At 34.3% G+C, this 17,655-nt stretch overlaps 2 protein-coding genes across 4 annotated transcripts in view; one reads left to right on the top strand and one right to left on the bottom strand.

Moving 5' to 3' along the window:
- Positions 1-11,544, bottom strand: part of LOC136028948 (uncharacterized) — a 48,902-nt gene extending 37,358 nt beyond the window's left edge. The window contains exons 1-3 of one of the 3 annotated variants that reach the window (XM_065706945.1): positions 6,262-11,544; positions 4,415-4,582; positions 2,442-2,459 (exon numbers count right to left, since the gene is read on the bottom strand). In XM_065706945.1, coding sequence (XP_065563017.1) covers positions 8,736-10,439 — 1,704 coding nt within the window. In that variant the 5' untranslated portion in view covers positions 10,440-11,544 and the 3' untranslated portion in view covers positions 2,442-2,459; positions 4,415-4,582; positions 6,262-8,735. The remainder of the gene's footprint in view (positions 1-2,441; positions 2,460-4,414; positions 4,583-6,261) is intronic. The other 2 variants (XM_065706944.1, XM_065706946.1) reach the window with 2 other exon arrangements.
- Positions 1,727-12,188, top strand: LOC136028954 (fasciclin-2-like). Its single transcript, XM_065706952.1, has 2 exons — positions 1,727-1,833; positions 11,542-12,188. Exon 2 carries the CDS (start codon positions 11,625-11,627, stop codon positions 12,057-12,059), a length of 435 nt encoding a protein of 144 aa, XP_065563024.1. The 5' UTR covers positions 1,727-1,833; positions 11,542-11,624; the 3' UTR covers positions 12,060-12,188.
- The last annotated feature ends 5,467 nt before the right edge of the window (positions 12,189-17,655 follow it).

Below are 17,655 nucleotides of genomic sequence, written 5' to 3'. Positions count from 1 at the left end.
TTTCATTTTAACTTTTATTTCACTTTAGCTATGTCTACGTAAACGAAACAAACGGCTTTATGTGTAGATTTTTTAGATTGAAAGATATCACCTTCCTTTTTCTGAATTTTCACTCGTAAGAGGAAGAAATCGCGCCATTAGCTTCATCGAAAGTCACGTACAGAAATGAATAAATACCTTTTTATTTTGGGACTGCCGCCTGTTGAAAATTTATCAGATTTTTAACAATAGCAATAACAAAAGCAATTTTACTTGCTTTTTCATGCTAGTAGAATTAATATAGCAATTTAAAAACTATGAAAAAAATATGTGAGAGTATATTTGAAATCAAATTTAAAATTATGGTTTTGCGAAGAATTTGGTAGCCTGAGTCAGGCTACCAATGCAGTATCCAGGGGGGGGGTACCGGTTTTTACCATCCCTCCCTCGTGCCCGAAGTAATGTCCAACTCGTACCAATGTAAAAAAAAATGCATGTAAACAAATTTTTCATCCGTATTTTTTGTAGTCACCCCTTTCCCAAAAGAATGACCACTCCCCACATAAAAAAAAAATCCTGGAGACGTTCTTGAGCCTGATCCATATCTTATTTCTAATGTCTTTGGTTTCCTAATAACAGAAACATTTGTAGTAACAGTGTTTTGTTATTCAGTCTTTCTATGAAATTGAAAATTATAACTTCCTACTTCTCAGTAAGCAGCTATGAAATACTTCCAATTAGATAAATACCATATCATGCTTAAAACTTTTTATTCTTGTAGATATTGGAAAATAACCAGACTCTGTCCATAAATATGCAGCTTTTATTTGAATACTTTTGTATCCCCTCTAGCCATCTCTCCACACCTTTTTCCCTCGGTACTTTTTAGGGGAAATATCTTGCAGAATTTATTTGGAGACCCCCTCATCTTTGATTCAAATTTCTGGGTGTGTGGCGATGCTGGAAGTTTCATACCTAGCTTGTGCGCTTTAAAGTAGAAATCAATTATTCACTGACTAGGAACACGGGAACATTAGATCATCATTCCAATTTTTATGTTCTTTTTTAACTTTGTATGATTATCTAGTTACTGCTTTTGTGGCATAGTTATCAATAAATAAACATGAATTTGCTTATCTGTGTAGTACTTTCATATTTTATCAAAAGATGGCCAGCCTTATCGGAATTTTTTTTTTAACTTGTTGTTTAACTGTGTCGTAGGGTTTTTGGGGTGTCCTTTTGTTCTGGTACTACAGGGCTGCCACTGAAGGGTGATATTGAAGGACTGTCACTGAGGGATTTATGGCGTTACTGTTGAGCGCCGTACGAAAAACAGATACATGAATAAAAATTGGAGAAATGGGTGAGCACAATTACACACAGATTGTAATAGAAACACAAAGAATGTAATAAATGATTCGATATCTTATATGAATCTTATAAGAATAAAAAATGGTGTAAAGTGTCGGTAAAAAAAAAAGCTTAAAGTCGTTTAGTATTTGACAACATTTGGCATTAAGATCAGATTCCTTTAGCCGTCTTACACTACTACTGAAATACTGCTACGCTATGTCAATATCTTTTACTAACGACACTATTTAATTAATTATTCTTATTATTACTCTGAAAACAAATGTCAGGTTCTGCCGAACGCTGGATTGTGTTGAGGGACATATGTCGGTACGAATGCCAGCTCCTAATTTGTAAGTTACCCGTACTCTTTGGGATAAACGTTTATATATGAGACAATAAGAGAGTCAAATAGTTCTACATTCCCTGTGAAACATGTGCTTGTGCGACTACAACTAAAATTTACTGCAAAAGGACAAAATACCCATATCTTGTATTCAATATGTATGTATTGCATTCATTACATATACTATTATACATAGTCTTGTAATCATACACACTAATGTATGCATCCATAGTTTGAGATCTATACCCTCACAGCTGGAAGAAGGATTTTACTTTAAATTTTCTTAAAGACCAATATGAACTTGCCTAAGCCTCGTCTTTAGTACGGCTTTCTCAATCAAAGTCAGGCAAGTACAGTGTTAGTGGAAACAGGTTTTTGATCGGCGATCTAACTTTTGCTAAAACGACTTTTTTAGGACTTTTCTGAAGTCTAAAAGGGATTTTTTAATGTGTCTAATTTGTTTTTTCTTAAAATACCCAAGATGAGGATCGAGACTGCCGGAAAAAGTCTTAAATTACTTTGGAAGAAGAAGAGCATTAAGTCGATCCCGTCACTCAATTTTGTCCAGTTCATGATATTTAAGATTTAGGTTAGATTAAATACGGAGTCTAAAACTATAAAAGCAAAAGCAAAAACTTATACTTAACCCTCTTTAAACTTTCATTTCTTTGGAGTACATCAAACCCTTCAACATATGTATTATTAAATAAGGAAAGAAATTAAGAAAAAGAAGAAAAGAAAAGAACGAGAAAAATGGAGCACTTACCAGGCTAGGAGCACTGACCTAGAAAGGAAAACAAATTATTGTTGAGCATAAAAGTGTGTGTGCGTGGGGGGGGGGGTTGTCGTTACTTGACAAATACTGAAGCACTAATATTTACTACAAATACTTATGATCTTATTACGCCTGTATTTTAATATCTACGCTGTGTAACATTTGTGCCTTCTTACCTAGAGAAGATTCAGCTTGCACGGTTGGATTAATGGTATTTTTGTTGCTTTTTTTGGAGGAGGAGGAAAGTTTGAATTATACGTATAAATATTACATAGTAATACATATTTGGAACTCGAACCGAAGTAAAGCATTGGTTTTCTATTCATACTTATATACAAGGTAGGGAAGAATCCTTGTCTTAGATCCGTCTGAATTCCCACCCCCAGAAGAGAAATAGAAGTGTGTGTGTTGAAATTTCATTTTGCACTAAAAGAAAAAATATTTTTTTTTACCCATGTCTTAATAACCTATGGAAAAGTTTGGAAAAAGAAAAAAAATACGGTAAACATATTTCACAGACAACTGGTACCAGCTGTTTAATTGTCATTCAATAGCCTACAAATAATGCATAATGAAGACGAGAAAAATCTTGAATATTTATTCCCTGCTGTACGAGGTCATCTACCTTCATGCGCAGACTTCTTCTTCGATTGCAATAATTTGGGTTTCGAAAGCAGATATGAAACTTTTTACTTCCAATTAGGATTCAAACAGGTTCTCTCTGATATCAAATACAATCAAAGACAACATGGATTGATCCCATAAGATAGCCTACATCATCTTAGTTGAAGTCACAACCAGCTTCCCGTAGATCTGACAATCCATGCTTTATGTTGCATAACCACAATTTTTTTATGTTGGTGCAATACGGTCATTATCGTGGTATCTAGTTTTTTTCCATATTTCCAAAAATATGCTCTTTCCATCCAATCTTGTGCATTATAACATTATAAAAAAAACTAAATTCTTCCAAGTATCTATTTCCTTCCGTCTATGAAAGTTAAAATAGAGTAGGCACCTGGGAATTGGTTTAGAGTTAGAAACCGATACATAGTCATCATCTAAGTTAGTCATACCTCAGTGCTGTTACGACAGTGCTTTAGCTCCCCTCTTTGTCTACACCACGTTCATCATTACTTTGAAGTGCAATCATACCGTATGTGCATATAATATGCCGTGTGTGTATATAAGTATGGGACCTTCCCCCGTATTGATTTGAAGAACCTTTCTCTAAAAATGAGTGGTCTCTAAACGCTTTTTCATATTTTTGCCAACCCACGCCATCTAAAGGATTCACTTGTATATAGCAAAGGTATATAGGGCTCGAATTTTTTTTTTTTTTCATTTCTTTACTTTTCAAAAGAGTTTACACAAAGCAAATGTAAACAAAGAACCTGCATATACACTAAGTAATTTATGCTCTTTTTCCTCGTTTTTTAAGCAGTTGACTAAGGTAAAATTACATTTAGAAAAATTGACTTTTGAAAACAATTTTGTCAAAGTGCGACAACGTTTTCTTGTTTAGTCACATACTAAATGTGATCTTTTATCAGTAATTGAATAATTTAATAACATGAAACGAGGGAAATTAATATAGAAACTGAGGTAACATTGTATTTAGAATAAGCATCACAAATATAGTTTCATTATAGTTTTCTTTTTGTTAGATAAATTGCAAGTACTTCAAATAAAGAAATATTTGTAAGACATACAATCTTTGTTATTCTATTACATAACCGGAAAGGACAAGAATAGTGTATACTTTACTTACAAAAATAAGCCCTTCTTGAAACCAGTAAACAGATTTTTCCATCTGATTAGTTTCTTTGATCGTCTTGACTATATTAAAGTGAATTATCACAAACCCGTCACTGCTCAAGAAGCCTTAAACTCTGCTTTCATTTGAATAAAAAGGGACAGACAAAGGGAAAGCTATGATAACGCTAAAAAACTAATTTACGTACTTCAAGAGACAATTCTTTCTCCGTTTTGCCAATTTCTATAGTGCTTTGCCCGCAAAACATCAAATGAAGACGGGAATTAAGCTTTCAAAACTTTCCGGTTAAGATCATTGACTTGTACGTTGGGAAATAGAAATAGGAGTGCAAAAGACAAACAAAAAGATTTGTTACCTAGAAAATTTTTGAAGAGATTTGTTAAAAGACTTGTTTACCTAAAAGACGTTTGTTAACTGAAATTAGTCCAGCTTAAGTACAACGTTAGTTAAACACGACGACTATTGCAAGACGAGAGGTTAAAAAAGAAAAAAAATGTCTGATTCCTTTTAAATTGATATCAAAATATACTTTAAAGAATCGAATTTTTTGGTTACTAGAAACATATTAAATTCTTTGATTTTAGTCACCAAGCAAACGTTACAAGACTTATAAAATGCCCTCCATTTATCAAACAGTTCGTGGTAACGAAATGCAAATAAGGATTGATTCCGCCAAGCAGTAACCGATACTCTAAAACACACAATTTTGAAAACAATAGAAACGTCCAAAGAATTGGCTTTTTAAGCTGATTCCAAATATATAAGATTAATTAAATTTAGTGTTAGCAATCAAAAGCTAAGAGCCTGAGAAAAACTGTCTATTGTTGCCCAGTAACACAAAAGCTAGTTAAAGTCTAGAAGTACTGCTCTACTAAGGGAATAAGAATAGATACAATATTTATTCTACTTTTTGATAGAATAAACATTACCCATAAAATGCATGCTAATCCTTGATGGTTCAATTTATAGTCCTTATGAAATATTTCTTCTATTAATCTTGTCAAATCTAGTTACAGATCATGGGCCAGGTACTTTGTTTAAGAAGTTTTTATGCAGTCTAGAACCTAAGCCCCCTTCATCTGTGATTGAATACAATTTTACCAAAATATTAGGCAAGGCTATTTAGGACAAAATTAGAAACAATATAGCTAATAGCCTAGTATATTAGCAAAACACTAGGCGTAACATGGCATTTGAAAAGTTTATCAATAAAGAAATCAATATATAATGTAATAGGCCTAATTTAGTATCAATGTATTTCCTTGGTACAATTTTAGTTTTGCCAAAAAATTGGAGGTAGAATAAGGAGTAGAGCTACTAAGATTAGATGGTGTTCTAGCTTATCTACTTTTGCTATCTTGGAAAGGGGTTAAGTTACAAAAATAAACCTTCTAGGTATAGGTCTACACAAGAAAGAATTATATTTGAATGTGTTTTGAAGCATCTATAACCACTCCTTCTCCCTGTAGAGGAGTGTGACCTTTAAAAATCCATGTGTTAAAACAGTAAAAACTTGTAAAACTGATATTCTGCTTAAATCCAGTTCCGAAAATTACAGAGGTGCGTAGACTATCAACAAGTCCTTTCCCCTCTTTGACTTCTTCATAAGAAAAACTAACCACAGGAAGCATTATTGTCCTCCAGTTAGCAAACAATGAGTGCACACTATTATATACATTATTGATTGTGGGAAGTGCAGGTACCTGAGCTGCCTGTTTGTTACGGGGTGGTTTTGTTAAATAATTAGTTTGAGTTGTGCTTTTATCTTAAATGGGGTTTGCGTTGAGTTGCTTGGGACTTTTCTAAGTCTTAATAGCTTGATGTGGATGTGGGAGCTAAATTATTAATAAAATAAAAAGGCTTCGTATATAATCCCCGGTAACCTGGGAGACAGAAACATCTCAGTATTGTTTGAGGTCTCCTGAAACAAGTATAGATTCCCTTGGGACCGTACCTGAAAGCTAGAGGAACTGTACCTGATGCCCTAATACATAGACAAAAGATGATTAAATACAATAAGGTTTATTTACTTACAATATACAACTATTGACAAAACAGCTTCAATGACTTATTGCATGAAAAGGTGAACATGAGCAAAATTGATCTTGACAATTCGAATCCTTCCTTAAGACTAACTATTTGCCCTTGTGTTGGGCTCATATATCCAACGCGCGCACTTGCCGGACAGGCTTGGTGACCTGCGGAAGTTGACCTCCACTACTATTGGTAATATTTAATCATGTGACTAGTCTCGCATCCAAAAGCTGGCAAGGATTTCTCTTTTGGTTTTGAGAAAAACCCATAGGTCAGAATAACTGGTTACTTAACTTGTTGAGTAACATTTTTTTATCTAAATGCACGTAGTTCAACCGCGTTGGACTATGCAGACTGTTGAAAAACTCAGGGGTCAGAATAACTGGTTACTTGACTTGTTAAGTAACCTTTCACTTATCTAAATGCACGTAGTCTAACTGCGTAGGATTATGCAGACTTGTTAAATTTAGCAACTGTTAAATTCTAAATGATTTTATTCAAACCTTTTTCAAATTGAAATTCACTAAAGGGGTGTGACTGAGAAATTTAGTCCTGAATTTAAGAGTTCCTAGAAGAGTATGGATGAGAGATTTGGTCCTATATTTGAGGATTCCTAAGGGGATGTGAATGAGGGATTTGGTCCTGAATTTTATAGAGGGGAGGGGGCTGGTCTATATGTTACATATCCCCTTTCCCATTGTATATTGATGTCCCCATCAATCAGTCTAATCTCTCTCTTTAGATATTGCATTTTATTCCTTATTGTTTATAAAAATTTTATTATAATTCCATAACCTTGTAAATGATGATTAAAATTTAAGAAATATTTTCCTACACCTTATATATATATGTCCTGCACCTAGCACTAAAAAAAATTATTTAACCACAACACTTGACATTAACTGTTATTACACTCGAATACCTGGTTCCAATTGTTCATTTTTACTTGAAGTTTTAACTGTTATATCTGATTTTTAATTGATCCCAGGTATTTTAACAATAAAAATAAAAATACACGACGTAATATAAAAAGATTTTCACTGGCACTTTTATTTACTTAAATTTATAATTCACTATTTGGCACTTTTTTAAATGTTCATCACTTATTAGTTCTGGATATTAGTTTCACACCAATCACAATTTTCGTGTCCTTGCCCTATTTACTGATTGAACAAATATATTGTCATTTTCTAATTTATCACCATTTAGCAAAAGTAAAGATTTTGTTTTTACGCTTTTACAAAATGGGAAGCGCGGGACTCAGAATCACCTATCCCCAGCAGTTTAAGTACAAGGTACGGCCGGTACTACAGTTCTTCTGCCCTGCTCCCGCTCTCTTCTGCATTTAAGCGTTATCTTAATTGTCCTTGGCGTTATCTTAATTTAATTCAATAGACTGGAGTACTATCTAACACCTTACTTGGATCTCCTGTTCTAAAACTTCATTAGGTGTGTGAGGGTTTCCATATTGAATTGGGTTCACTAATGGTGTTTTTGCGTGGGTATGTTGTCGTACCCGCTGGCTGGATGTTTCGTTTTCTCTAGTCTACATAGTACAGTCAGAAATGAGAAATGGGTGATAGTTTTCCGGTTGAATCAGACGTGTCTCGGGCATTCTTCGGTGGTTGATAAATCATGATAGGTGTTTTGTAGTCTTTGACCATGACGTTTGTTGGCCAATGTTAGTAGTATGCCAAATTCTGTAATAAAAATTTCCAAGCAGAATCATGTTGTTAACATATAAAATGGTACTAGTGATACGATAAGATAAAGCATTATTTTAAATTGCATAATAATAGCACATAATTACATAACAGTAATATTATTTTTTTTTTCTTCAAACATTCAAAGTGAAATCGAATGTACGATTTCTTAAAAGAAGTTTTAAATTCTAATAGTTTTCAGGTACATTTGAAGTAACGAGAGGTATGATTTGTCATATAGCAATTAAAATAGTTTTATTGGTATTACACTATTACTATATTATTATGATTACATGTAAATATAAAAACACTTCACTAAAGAGGGTTATATATATATGTAAGATTATATAGAGGTCTTAATGTTCTGGATCATACTTTAATCGAAAAAAATTTGAACCTTCAATGCGTGATTAGTCGAAAAGTAATACATTTTGCATCATAGCCTTTCAATTATCACGCCTTGGAACGTTTTTTTTTTTTTTTTTTTTTTTGAAATAGATCAGGAAAATTACAAGAGATGACCTCTTAAATCTCTTGCACATAAAAAGATAGGAACGAATTTTTTCGTGCTTGTTAGAGGTCTATATTTACATAAAGATTTCCTGCCAAGAGTATTTTTGATGTATATGCCAAAAAGTAATACAGTATGTTGTATCATAGCCTTTTAGCTGTTATACACCAACAACATTTCTACAGTAGGGAAAGGATGTTACGTACGGAGAAAGACCTCTTAATTTCCCCGGATTTTTACATCCTCCCTGTTAAAATGGCTTAAATATCATCAGGAGCAGTAGGGTTCAATTGATGCATCTCTTGTGCCTCAATTGCATCAGTATTTATCCTTTTTCTCTTCAGTATTTTCCCATAGTTAATTGTTAGTAGCGCTCTTATTGTTAGTGAAATAAGAAATACCATGAATATTGTGATTATAATATTATACCATGAGTTTGGTGAGAACAAACCGTATTGGCTCTCCACGTATTTCAATCTTTGGTCTTCGTTAGTGAATAAGGGTATTTGCATATCTAACGCTTCCTTTATTTTTGTTAATTGCATTGTACCTTTGATCTTTTCTATTTTTGGCCATATGGATGTTTTAGATTCTTCATCATTTATATTCGGAATCGTGAAGGACAAGTTTATTCCTTGAAAATTTATTATTTTTGGGCTCATGACGTTAGTGCTGGTTGTGATTAGAGGTGTTTGGACGGTTGTTTCTTTAGTTACAAGTCTGCAACCTTGTTTGATTGTAATAGTCCCAACATCCTGTAATAATATTTCGGTTCGATAGCTGGGGTCAATTTTTTCTGTATTGTTATAGCAGGATAGAGTTCCTACCGTCTTTTTAGGTACTGTAAATAACCATAAGTCGTTCCGTAAATTAATGAAAGTTTCTCTTTTGGTATTTCCTATTAAGGCTTCACAAGAATCAGGAATATTTTGTTGCTGCGATTCCTTTAGGAATAGATCTAGCATGCATGATCCTATCTTTACGTTATATATAGGTAATGTAAGTTGGCAGACCAAATTTTTAAATGACACGCATTCTTTTAATTCTTCGGTATTTGCTAACGCGTATTTTCTTCTATCTTGATCTATTAACATATATTCCGCTTCTGGGATGATGCTCATGAAGGAGTTTGTCTCCTTAATGTTGATTGGAAATGTAGATATTTTGTATAGGTCGTATATGGATTGTTGATTAATCAAAGGAATTGTGACTACAGCAAATAGTTCCTCATTGATCTCGGTAATATGCACCTTTAGTTTGGTATAATATAAAAACAAGTTAGCTACTTCTGGTTCTACTGGTAAGTGGAGACCAAATGTTAAGTGAGTCTTTATTTCGTTTAGGATGTTCTTAAGATCCGAGGGATCCACTAAGTCGTAAGAAAGAGTACCTCCTGTTAACTCAAATAACGCGAACTCAAATTTACTGACATCAGTGGCTAAGTTCAACAAAGACATAATAACAATGTCTAGTGACACCATTGTTAGGCTGGAATCAGAGATTACTCTGTCTACTTCATTTTTTAAATAGTTCATTGTGCTGACTGTTCTTGATATTTTTTTGGATATAGCCTCGATTTTGTCTTTTTGATAATTGGCGATACTTGCTTGTATTTTTTGGACATGTAGTGTTGTATTCATGGCTGTGTTGAGTCTTTTAACATTATCTCTTAGTATATTCAAATCTTCTTCGGTTGACAAACCGAATAATCGGGAAGCAAGCTCTCCTACTATTGGGATTAGACTTGTTGATCGTTTATATTTACTTCTTCGGAAAAATACTTCGAATATACGTATAGTGCTTTGTTTAAGTTTTTGTATTTCTGTATTGAATAGTTCAAATAACGCCTCTAACCTTTGTCTATATAAGATAAGGAATGCCTGATGAGTTGAGATTTTATGAGCATTCTCCATGGTTAATTCCGGGAGGGGTTCTAATTCATCCTTTGCTGGTTCGTCAGCCATGGCCAGTCGCGCGCAAGTTTTTTTACCATCTATTGTCCAACATTCTCTCCAGTGACCTTCATCTTGACATATTTTGTCTCCATCCACACATCGTGTTCTACCATAGTCTGTCTCGACAAAAGGGATTTGCTATCTAACTTGTATTCTTCCTTTTTTCGAAGTCCAAATCCAGCTAGTCGATTGCCATGGTTGCCTTACTGTTATTAAAATTTCATCTTTTTTAATTGGCATTAGTACACCAGGGATAGTACTTGTAGTAATTTCTGATATTGAGGTGTCTAACTCTATTGGTTGTGGGTCAGTGGTCGTGGGGTTTGACGAGGGGAATGTTTCTTCCACTTCTGTTATTGGGGTATGTTCAGTTTCGATTGTTGTTGGAGTAAAATCAGTTTCTGCTGTGGTTTCCTCGTTCTGAGTATCGTATTTCCAGAAAGTAGTCGTTTTGTATTCTTTTTCGGTGCTTTTGGGGACCTCCATTAATCCGTTTGTGCTTTCTTCGGTATAAGAAGTAATACGTGGAACATGGGCGGTCGTGTTGATTTTGGTAGCTTCCGTTGTGACGTTTATTATTCTACAGAAATATTGACATTTAAACTTGTATTTTGGTTTGCTGGTACCATTAGTGGAATTCAATCCCACTTCAATATTTTCTATACCTCTTATTATCTCTGGTATTTTATTTGTTCGCGTTACGAGGTCAGATACAATGCTTGTTGCTTGGGTTTCAATTGTAGCGGTTTGCTGTGTGTATTGGGAAATACTGGTTATGTCTCTCGTTTCAACCTTCGTTGGTTTTATTTCAGATAAATTTATTTTTTCTTGTATTGGTCTGTTCTTAGCCCTGTTAATTTGTTTTGGTCCATTCCATAGTTCTTTGAAGAAATTCCATACTGTGGGCAATTCGTTCAATAACGCATATTGTCCATCGTAAAATTTTCTTTGTCTCAGTTGTGTCTTGATTGGCTCAATCGTATCTTGGGTCTCTTTATCGATATCTGAGTTTTGGTCCTCGTTAATTGACCCTCAATTTTGCTGCTAGTAGGCTACATTTTCAATTGAGAGATCATGTCACGCTACTCTGAATTCCTTTTCTTTGTTCTAGCGTTTGGTCTTGCAATTGGCTCAGCGCGGAGGTGTCAAAAGAACGAATATCAGTGTCCTAACGAGCCTGGCCACTGTATACCGATGGAGTGGCTCTGTGACTTGATGATGGATTGTATCGACGGATCCGACGAATTGAATTGTGGTTCAATTGAGGCTACTGAGCAACAATCGATGGATTATTTGAGTGGGTCAAATATTGTAGCACTTGCTGTTGTCGTTGCAGTTCTCATCATTTTTATCATTGTTGATACTACTTGCTGTCTCACGAAACGTGTCGGTGCTATCGCATGGATATGTACTCGTACTTGTGGCAAGTCAAATCATGAGAAAATATCTGAAGAAAATAATGGTACTGACAAATCACCTCTTCTAAATGTTTTGGAAGAGAGAGAGACTGCCCCAATGATAAACGGAAACAACGAAAAGAAGGTTCCAGTATCAAATTCAGTGGAAAGCTTACCCGACATGAAGAAGTCTGCATCTAAAACCAGTGTTGCGAAGGACTCAATCGTTTAATCTAGTCTGACCCTATTAGAAATTACTGAGATATTTTTATGATTGCCAAATGTATAATTTGTGATAGCGGGAACTCAGTTTTCTGTGAATTGATCTTTTTACTTTGTCTTAATTTTATTCTCCTTTTTATACCACTGCAGAGTTGATTCTCTTTTTTTCAGTCGTTGAATATATATTTGAGCTTAAAAAAAAAAAAAAAAAAAAAAAAAAAAAAAAAAAAAAAAAAAAAATGTTACGGGGTGGTTTTGTTAAATAATTAGTTTGAGTTGTGCTTTTATCTTAAATGGGGTTTGCGTTGAGTTGCTTGGGACTTTTCTAAGTCTTAATAGCTTGATGTGGATGTGGGAGCTAAATTATTAATAAAATAAAAAGGCTTCGTATATAATCCCCGGTAACCTGGGAGACAGAAACATCTCAGTATTGTTTGAGGTCTCCTGAAACAAGTATAGATTCCCTTGGGACCGTACCTGAAAGCTAGAGGAACTGTACCTGATGCCCTAATACATAGACAAAAGATGATTAAATACAATAAGGTTTATTTACTTACAATATACAACTATTGACAAAACAGCTTCAATGACTTATTGCATGAAAAGGTGAACATGAGCAAAATTGATCTTGACAATTCGAATCCTTCCTTAAGACTAACTATTTGCCCTTGTGTTGGGCTCATATATCCAACGCGCTCACTTGCCGGACAGGCTTGGTGACCTGCGGAAGTTGACCTCCACTACTATTGGTAATATTTAATCATGTGACTAGTCTCGCATCCAAAAGCTGGCAAGGATTTCTCTTTTGGTTTTGAGAAAAACCCATAGGTCAGAATAACTGGTTACTTAACTTGTTGAGTAACATTTTTTTATCTAAATGCACGTAGTCCAACCGCGTTGGACTATGCAGACTGTTGAAAAACTCAGGGGTCAGAATAACTGGTTACTTGACTTGTTAAGTAACCTTTCACTTATCTAAATGCACGTAGTCTAACTGCGTAGGATTATGCAGACTTGTTAAATTTAGCAACTGTTAAATTCTAAATGATTTTATTCAAACCTTTTTCAAATTGAAATTCACTAAAGGGGTGTGACTGAGAAATTTAGTCCTGAATTTAAGAGTTCCTAGAAGAGTATGGATGAGAGATTTGGTCCTATATTTGAGGATTCCTAAGGGGATGTGAATGAGGGATTTGGTCCTGAATTTTATAGAGGGGAGGGGGCTGGTCTATATGTTACATGTTCCCAGCAGCTGAAGGTCACAAGGCCAGCTGGTACCAATACACCTCTTCCTATTCATTACAGCTCACTTCTGCACAATCAAATCCTATAAGTAAACCATCTCCCTTTCAATTGACTTCTTCATGCTTTAATAATCACTAAACAATTTGTCTCTTCTTTAAAATATCAATGGAAGCCTTAAAAATCTTACAATATATGTGCCAAGGCAGGTTAGGATTCAGGGTAGCTGTTTAATTATTTGGAATCTTAACCAAAAACAGAAATGCTTTAGGGAAATAGTCTCCTCATTCACAGCCTGGAAATCAAATAATACATGCTGAATTGTTTCATCTGTTGAGAAGAGGAAATAACATAAAGGAGAATGATGTAGCTTCCAATTAAATAACAGGTATTTAGTCTAGTATGAAACAGGGACAAAAACAATTTAATGTGATTAACATTAGATCTTTGCCTGATAATATCATGTGAATTGAGGTCAGAGAAAGGATTAGGGATTAACATGGAAGCCATTACTGCAAGAGAATCAGCCTTATCATTATGGCTGATGCCTTTATGACTTGGAATATGTTGAAACTAAATATGACTGGCCTTAGTTTTAAGATTAAGAAGCTTTCTTCTAATATTACACAAATCCTTGTCATTGGCAACTCTACTATTATTTTGGAGCAATAGTGATGCTGATTTGGAGTCAGTGACAGGGAGTATATTTTCAGATTCTATCTTGTAATTGATAGGTGCATCCAGGGCCAGGCAAATGGCATATAATTCAGCAGACAAAATAGAAAGATCCCAATGGGAGAGGAGAATAGAGGTTCAAATTCAGGGATGGGATACATGCTCCTGTTCTCTCATTTTGGACAGATCCATCTGTATATATTTTTCTATGATTAGGGTACGCCTTTGAGATCTGTTCAGTCATATTTTTTTCTGGTATAATTGGTCGCTTAGATACTTGACATTGTTAAACAAATAAAAAAAAAATATAAATGAAAGTAAGGACGAACATGGAATTTCCAACAGAAGTAGCATCTTCTTAACCCTCACTCTTTACACTAAAATTATTTTCCTATATTTTTAAGAACAACTGCCCATTAAACATAAAATCATTGAATCACAATAAAAAGTAGGTTTTGAACACTTTAAACATTTGTCCTAAAGACTCCGCGATATAAAGAATAAATTCTGTTCATTTTAAGTTTTGATGTGGTTCCTTGATTTTTTAAAAACCTCTTTTCTATCATTTTTTTTTAAACATTTATATTTCATATCTTGAGTGAAGTAAAATTATATATTCACGGTAGCAATTAGAACGACACTTTATCATGAACAAAATTACGGATGGTATAGCAGAAAGCCCGGAAATTACAGGGTAGAAGATGAAACGCATTCCATAGCGTTTTCCGGGAAGATCCGCCATGGTCAATACTACACCAACTACTATGATTTTGGTGGGTCCGACACACCTGCTGTTATTTCCAAGATTTCTAGAATCCAGGTAGGAAAGTGATTCAGTTACATTTGAATAGAATCGGACAACTTTTTTCGTTTTTAACCTTTTGTCTTTCAATAGTCGCTGTGTTTACTTTCTTACGCTGAAATGCTGCATGGATTCCAAAAATACCGCATTGAGAATTTCTCCAGTTTTAAATTCTCACAAGAGAAACTCCTACCAAGTCCAAGGTGAAAAAAAAACCGAAGTCCACTGACAAAAACTTCCCTTCCCATGGAAAATCCCCCCCGCCGACTGAATACTCCCCCATAACAAATACTACATGTGAACAATTGCAGATTTCAAAACCTACAGCCTTTTTCCCCCACCCTTTGGGGGTCCGTTTCATCCCAAGAGGGATTGTTGCTAGACCTTTTAACTTTGTTGAACAAAATAGTTTTCGCGAAATTTTGGTCAGGTGACTTTGGGGAAAAAGGTTTGTTGAAGGTGGCTACCTGCCTTCCAATCTTTTTGGTCACATAAAAGGGACACTAGAACTTCTAATTTGCAATCGAGCAAGCCGTTTCACGATCTTTCAGGACTATTAGTTGGATACTATAAACCCTGGAAAAAAAACAACAACAAATAAACATGCGTCCGTGACCTTTCTTCTGGCGAAAAAACAATAACAAAATTCCATATTGATGGGAGCTTAAAACCTCTATGGTAAGATTGTCTGATACGCTAAATCTCATGTTGCGATTTTCATTCAGACTCCTTGAATTTTCGGTGGTTTTCCGCCGGTTTTGAAAATCAGACAGTTTTTCTCAGGCTCTTAGCTTTTGATTGCTAACACTAAATTTAATTAATCTTATATATTTGGAATCAGCTTAAAAAGCCAATTCTTTCGACGTTTCTATTGTTTTCAAAATTGTGTGTTTTAGAGTATCGGTTACTGCTTGGCGGAATCAATCCTTATTTGCATTTCGTTACCACGAACTGTTTGATAAATGGAGGGCATTTTATAAGTCTTGTAACGTTTGCTTGGTGACTAAAATCAAAGAATTTAATATGTTTCTAGTAACCAAAAAATTCGATTCTTTAAAGTATATTTTGATATCAATTTAAAAGGAATCAGACATTTTTTTTTCTTTTTTAACCTCTCGTCTTGCAATAGTCGTCGTGTTTAACTAACGTTGTACTTAAGCTGGACTAATTTCAGTTAACAAACGTCTTTTAGGTAAACAAGTCTTTTAACAAATCTCTTCAAAAATTTTCTAGGTAACAAATCTTTTTGTTTGTCTTTTGCACTCCTATTTCTATTTCCCAACGTACAAGTCAATGATCTTAACCGGAAAGTTTTGAAAGCTTAATTCCCGTCTTCATTTGATGTTTTGCGGGCAAAGCACTATAGAAATTGGCAAAACGGAGAAAGAATTGTCTCTTGAAGTACGTAAATTAGTTTTTTAGCGTTATCATAGCTTTCCCTTTGTCTGTCCCTTTTTATTCAAATGAAAGCAGAGTTTAAGGCTTCTTGAGCAGTGACGGGTTGGTGATAATTCACTTTAATATAGTCAAGACGATCAAAGAAACTAATCAGATGGAAAAATCTGTTTACTGGTTTCAAGAAGGGCTTATTTTTGTAAGTAAAGTATACACTATTCTTCTCCTTTCCAGTTATGTAATAGAATAACAAAGATTGTATGTCTTACAAATATTTCTTTATTTGAAGTACTTGCAATTTATCTAACAAAAAGAAAACTATAATGAAACTATATTTGTGATGCTTATTCTAAATACAATGTTACCTCAGTTTCTATATTAATTTCCCTCGTTTCATGTTATTAAATTATTCAATTACTGATAAAAGATCACATTTAGTATGTGACTAAACAAGAAAACGTTGTCGCACTTTGACAAAATTGTTTTCAAAAATCAATTTTTCTAAATGTAATTTTACCTTAGTCAACTGCTTAAAAAACGAGGAAAAAGAGCATAAATTCCTTAGTGTATATGCAGGTCCTTTGTTTACATTTGCTTTGTGTAAACTCTTTTGAAAAGTAAAGAAATAAAAAAAAAAAAAAATTCGAGCCCTATATACCTTTGCTATATACAAGTGAATCCTTTAGATGGCGTGGGTTGGCAAAAATATGAAAAAGCGTTTAGAGACCACTCATTTTTAGAGAAAGGTTCTTCAAATCAATACGGGGCAAGGTCCCATACTTATATACACACACGGCATATTATATGCACATACGGTATGATTGCACTTCAAAGTAATGATGAACGTGGTGTAGACAAAGAGGGGAGCTAAAGCACTGTCGTAACAGCACTGAGGTATGACTAACTTAGATGATGACTATGTATCGGTTTCTAACTCAAAACCAATTCCCAGGTGCCTACTCTATTTTAACTTTCATAGACGGAAGGAAATAGATACTTGGAAGAATTTAGTTTTTTTTTTACAATGTTATAATGCACAAGATTGGATGGAAAGAGCATATTTTTGGAAATATGGAAAAAAACTAGATACCACGATAATGACCGTATTGCACCAACATAAAAAAATTGTGGTTATGCAACATAAAGCATGGATTGTCAGATCTACGGGAAGCTGGTTGTGACTTCAACTAAGATGATGTAGGCTATCTTATGGGATCAATCCATGTTGTCTTTGATTGTATTTGATATCAGAGAGAACCTGTTTGAATCCTAATTGGAAGTAAAAAATTTCATATCTGCTTTCGAAACCCAAATGATTACAATCGAAGAAGAAGTCTGCGCATGAAGGTAGATGACCTCGTACAGCAGGCAATAAATATTCAAGATTTTTCTCGTCTTCATTATGCATTATTTGTAGGCTATTGAATGACAATTAAACAGCTGGTACCAGTTGTCTGTGAAATATGTTTACCGTATTTTTTTTTCTTTTTCC

Source organism: Artemia franciscana, chromosome 7 (genome assembly GCF_032884065.1).
Source record: "Artemia franciscana chromosome 7, ASM3288406v1, whole genome shotgun sequence".
Classification (NCBI taxonomy): domain Eukaryota; kingdom Metazoa; phylum Arthropoda; class Branchiopoda; order Anostraca; family Artemiidae; genus Artemia; species Artemia franciscana.
The sequence above is the reverse complement of the archived record's forward strand: the minus strand, read 5'-3'. Positions and strand labels throughout refer to the sequence as shown.